Source organism: Empidonax traillii, unplaced genomic scaffold (genome assembly GCF_003031625.1).
Source record: "Empidonax traillii isolate 1590-97213 ecotype Southwest subspecies unplaced genomic scaffold, ASM303162v1 scaffold448:size1359114, whole genome shotgun sequence".
Taxonomy (NCBI): Eukaryota; Metazoa; Chordata; class Aves; order Passeriformes; family Tyrannidae; genus Empidonax; species Empidonax traillii.
Window position 1 is genome coordinate 141,993 of NW_020955641.1, and position 5,519 is coordinate 147,511.

The 5,519-nt window shown below is 62.6% G+C and overlaps 1 protein-coding gene across 1 annotated transcript in view; it reads left to right on the forward strand.

Annotated features, from left to right (window-relative positions):
- The first annotated feature begins 195 nt into the window (after positions 1-195).
- ANGPT4 (angiopoietin 4) overlaps positions 196-5,519 on the forward strand; it is a 9,177-nt gene continuing 3,853 nt past the window's right edge. The window contains exons 1-3 of the mRNA XM_027894935.1: positions 196-614; positions 4,642-4,776; positions 4,992-5,113. Of these exons, the coding sequence (XP_027750736.1) occupies positions 291-614; positions 4,642-4,776; positions 4,992-5,113 (581 nt within the window). The 5' untranslated portion in view covers positions 196-290. The remainder of the gene's footprint in view (positions 615-4,641; positions 4,777-4,991; positions 5,114-5,519) is intronic.

The following is a 5,519-nucleotide window of genomic DNA, read 5'->3' on the forward strand; positions in this document are numbered from 1 at the left end:
AACTTGATCTCCCCAGAGTGGGCTCAGAGGAGAGAGAAAAGATAGAAGTATTGTTTTTAAACAGATTTTTCCCTTTGTTTTTCTTTTTTTTCTCTTTTCTTTTTTTTTTTTTCCCTCCCCTCTCCCCCTGCGAGTGCTGGCGATAAAAGGCCGGGTTGGCCAGCGCCGGCTCAGAGGGAGGAAATGCCGAAATCTCCGCGGCTCGACGCGAGCGCCCACTGACCCAGCCCGGCACAGAGCGCACAGCCGGTGCCTTCCCTGCACCCCGGCACCGTGGGGGCCTCTGTGCCATGTGGGCGCTCAGCCTTGGCCTCGTGGCCCTGACCTGCGCCACGACGGCCCTGTGTGCCACCAGAGCCCAGCGCCGGGCCCTGGACGGGGGCGGGCGCCGGCGCTACCACCGCGTGCAGCACGGTCACTGCAGCTACACCTTCGTGCTGCCCGAGGCTGACCCGCTGCCCTGCCCGGCCTCCCCCGGCCCTGCCCCCGGCCCGGCCAACGCGCTGCTGCAGCGGGACTCGCCGGCCGGCACTGCACATGCCGGGCACGGGGCTGCCCAGCGCCTGCAGCACCTCGAGAGGATCCTGGAGAACAGCACCCAGTGGCTGCTGAAGGTAGGATGTGGGGTGTGGGGGGCACAGGCAGCAGGGTGGTGTGGGCAGGAGTCTGTGTCCAGCACCTACACACGCAGCATCCCCGAGCCACTCCCTGCTCCGGCAGCACAGCTGGAGACATTTGGGACTGTGCCCACCTGAGCAGCCAGGTCAGCTTTTCCCTGCCATCAGGTGCTGTCTGTGTGGAGGGGATGGGAGCTGCAGATCACTCACCCAGAGCTCGTCCCACTGAGGCTGTATTCGCTGTCCATCCCTGCCACAGGGCTCCCTGTGTTCCCAGCTGGGTTGGCCATGCCAGGCATCTCTTGGAGCTCAGTGTTCCTTATTCTGGGTCAGGATACTAGGAAGGGGTTTGGCTGGTGGCAGAGTGAGGGACCTAAGGGCAGAGGCCGCCAAAATCTCTCCAGATTCATCGTTTTCCCCCTTATGGGTTTGGCCAAAGCTCCCAGCACTTGGTGAGACTTTGTGTGGTACCTGTGGCTCCTGGGTGGCCTTGTGACCCATGGGTGGGTGCAGGGTGGGGTGCCACACCAGAGGGGCTGTGCACCCAGAGGGTTTCCCTCCCCCACCCCCATCCCCAGCGCCTGAGGCAGGAAGCAGCATTTCCTTTCTGAAGCCCCCACCAGCCAAGCAGGGCTGCCTGCGTCAGGCCCAGGAATAGCTCATCCCAGGGGACACCTCTTGGGGGGCCCCTAAACCCTGCACCCCATGCCTGAGTGCCTGGGTGCCTGAGCTGATAAGAGGGGAAGCGGCTTGTCCCCAGCTGTCACCGACCCAGCAGAGCCACATCCAGCATCCTGTGCTGTCCCACTGGGGTGCAATGGGACCTGTGTGCCTCTGCACCCTCATTTCCTGGGTGATGCCCCAACTGAGGTGTGTACCGAGCCCCCAGAGCACTCGGGGATGGAGATGGGGCCAACACACTGAGTGGGGGTCCCAGGGGTGGCCCGTGCCAGCCGCACTGCTTGGGCAACCATCCCAACAGTGGGGGACAGGGCAGGCAACAGGGACGTGCAGGGTTGTTCCTTGTCCCATCCTAGAGGACAAATTCCTCAAAAGCTGGGAAAACGTTGAACCATGGCTCTGCTGGAAGACGGCCCGGGGGGTTACAGAGGGATCAGCGGGGCCAGCGACAACCCAGTGGCACCGAATCTCCATCACTGTGGGACCTGCTGGCTCTGCTGGGCACAGGCAGCCCTGGGGTCCCTGTGCCCTGGTGTCTTTGTGCCCTGTGTGCCCAGCCCTGCTCTGAGCTTCTCCCAGCATGAGGGCAGCCTTTGGGCATGGCTGAGCAAGACAGAGAGCCAGGGGTCCCACCACAGGTGCTCATGGCCCTGTCCAGAGCAGGCAGCCACAGGCAAAGTGGGGCTGCACATCTGGGCAGCTGTGGCAGCAGTGCCCCCTCAACCCAGCCCCAGTGGGGCACTGGGTCCAATCCCATTCTTTCCATCCATGCCATCACAAACATCCCACCCTGTCCCATCCCATCCCAAGCATCCCTCCCATCCCACCCCGTCTTGCAGCACAGCTCTCTCCTTTTAGAGGCTGCTTACAGCTATGTTTTTTTCTGTTGTTCCCTGGCTTCCCGAATTTCAGTGGAGCTGCCCAGGGAGGCTTGTTTTGGTCAAACTCCAGCCCTGAACAAACAAACCAGGGCTCAAAGGAGGCATCGGGTTCAGGGACAGATCGTAAACAACATCACATCCCCGTCTGCTCTACCCTGGCATGGGGAGCCCTGCAGGGTGCCGAGGAATTTGGAGGTACCCTGAGACCCAGCAGGGCTTCCCAGCAGCCCTAGAACCAACCTCCTTTAGGAACCCCATCCATGGCACTGGGGAGCTGGTCCACCCTCCCCCTGTGCAGACCCCCGTGGCCATGGGGACAGGGACGTGATCAGTACCCAGAACACAAGGACATGTCTGCTGCTTCTGCTTCGGGAGGAATTAATTTTAGTTCAAACACAAACATTTGATGGTGCCACTGGGTCTGAGTGGGCTCAGGGTGGGGGATGGGGTCCCAAGTGGGGCTGTGGCAGGTTGGCAGCTCTAGGGCAACAGGGACCGGTGCTGCTCAGCCTGGGATGGGTGCAGGGGTGTGGGAAGCAGGTGGGGGGCTATCCCTCCACTTCTGGCTCCGGAATCCTCCCAGTTGGTGTTTCTGGGGTGTTTAGAAATGCCAGAGCAGGGACAGGTGAGGGACATTGACCAGTGGGGGATGTGGCTGCAAGGAGGCAGCACCGGATCATTCAGCCGTGGGCAACAGGATCTTGGCATGGGGGCAGAGGGTGACTGGGGTTCCTCCTGCTCCAGGGCAGCTTTCTGGGGTGACCCGCAGCACCACAGCCCCTCCCCACCACTATTCTACTCTTATGGTGGAGGAATGAGTCTGGTGGGACCCTCTGAGCCCAGGGGAGCCCCATGAGGTGAGGGAAGGACAATACCAGATTCCCTGTCCTCAGCACAGAGCCTTTCCCACTCTGTGTCCCACTCCAGCTCCCAGGGAGTTGCTAGGGCTGGGATCCAGGGGTCCCTCTCTGGGGCTCTCAGCCCTCGCTGTGCCAGCCTGACCTTTTCCACGGGTATGTTCTGCCCTCAGCTCGCAGATATGTTTATTTAGGAGAAAAAAAAAAAAAAAAAAAAAAAAAGGCAAAAAGCAAGATTGAGAGGGGGGAGAAAAGGCCTCCCCGAGCCCTGTGAAGCAACAAGATTAACGACGTGGTTAAAGGGAAACTCTCCAGCAATCCCTCAGCTCGGGGAAATGTTTTCCAGACGTGGCTCTCCGACCTTTCCCCGCTTCCTCCCCGAGAGCACATTTCTGCGAAGGAAAATCCCCAGGGAAGCGAGTGCGGGCAAGGCCAGCTGGGACACCCAGCCCCGGGACCCTCCTGCCCCCACCGCGACTGCCCATGGTGGGGTGATGGTTTTGCCACTGCCTGGTACTGGGGAGGAAGGAATGGGGCCCTGCCACCATCAGTGGGATTTCGTCAGGCCAAACAAGTGCAGAGCCCTGTGCCCTGGCCAGCTGCCGCCAGCGCTCCCATGCCGAGCATCCCGGCACCAGCGCATTCCCGCCACGGTGCAGAGCATCCCGGCACCGCTGCCTGCTTGCCAAGCTGCCCAGGAAGCGGCATCCCAACCCTGATCCACAACCCCACGAGATGCAGGGGGATGTGGGGCTCCCTCCCTGCACCGCTGGGGAGCTCGGGCAGGGAAGCGGGATCTGGGCAGTGCAGTGACAGCGGGATCTGTGAGGTGCAGGAAGCTGGGCAGCCCCGTCCCCCTCCCCTGCTCTCGGGGGCTGCTTTTCCCAGCGTGGGCGGCAGCGCGGCCCCTTCCGCTCCCTGCAGCCCCCGCCGAGGGACTGTGCCCCCATCGAGGCCAGAGCCCTGGGGAGGGGCTGAATGGGAACCTCATGGCAGAGTGTCCAGAAATAGCAAGGCCTTTGGGAAAGGCGGCTCCCCCGCGGGCTGGGAAAGCGGAAGCCTCATCTCAGCTGTGTCCGAGCCGTGTCCGCAGCCAGCTCCTTCCCAGCCTGGAGTGTTTTCCCCGTGGTGGGGCAGCACCAAGCATTGGACAGCCACCTTCTCTGGCCTGTGGTGGCCTCCCACCCTCCACTTCCCCACTTCCCTGGGAAACCAGTAGCTGGGGGCCGGGAATTCATGACAATGCCAGTGCCAATGCCAATGCCAGCCGCTTCCTGCCCGGCTGTTTGGCAGGGCCACCCCAGCTGGGCATCAGCCCCAGCTCGCCAGCACACCTGGGCACACACAAGCCCGTGCCAGGTCCCAGCTGGCACTGCAACCCAGGAATCTTGGCAGACAGTGCCCGAGGGGGCTCCCCCACAGCAGCTCAGCTCGCTCTGTCCTCTGAGAAGTTTCAAAAGGCCCCCAGGGTGGGTCCTGCCAGGCTGAAACACTCAGGGCTTTGCCTCGGGGTTGTGCCCAGCGGTGCCAGGCTGGGCCTGGGTGCCGAGACAGGGCTTGGCGAGATGCCCAAACGACCCCCTGCATCCCCACTCCCCCCCACAGCTGGAGAGCTACATCCAGGGCAGCGTGAAGCCGGAGGTGGCGCAGAACCAGACGGCCACCGTGCTGGAGATCGGCAGCTCCCTCCTCAACCGCAGCGCCGAGCAGAGCCGCAAGCTCACCGACGTGGAGGCCCAGGTGTGTCCCCACGTCCCCACCACCCTGAGAGCGTGGCGGAGGGTGGCACTGTTTGCTGATAAAAGTGGGGCGATTCCCCGAGGTGACACAGGGTTTAGTGCACCAGTGCCAGAGGTGACAGGGCTGTGTGCCAGGGACCTGCCAGCCTGGTGACATCGAGGATGTGGTGGGGCCCTGGTTGCTGATGCCAACGCTTCCCTCTGCTCCTGAGGCAGGTGCTGAATCAGACTTGGCGCATCGAGATGCAGCTCCAGGAGAATTCCCTGTCCACCACCAAGCTGGAGAAGCAGCTGCTGCTGCAGACCAACGAAATCCACAAGCTGCAGAACAGGAACAAGTAGGGGTTGGAGGGGCTCAGGGATGCCCACAGCCTTTGAACCCCGCAGGGGGGCTGGTGTCTCCCACCTCACACCGCACTTTGAGGGGACTTGAACCCCTCGAGGTGCTGACTGGGGTCTCTGGGGGGTTGCACAGCCCCAGCATGGCCCCTTGGGCTTTGGGTTCCCCTGACTGGGCCCGTCCCAGAGGTGGGGGTGAGAGTCAGTGTGTGCAGAAGGGGATGGGGACAGCAATGGGTCCCCACAGGCATGCCAGGACACTGCAGCTGGGGCTGGGTCCGCTCTGCCATCCCCATCACCGCTGCATCCCCCTCCCAGCATCCTGGAAGTGCGGGTGCTGGAGATGGAGACGAAGCAGCAGGCGGAGCTGGCAGGGGCCCACCTGGAGAAGGAGAAGCTGCAGCG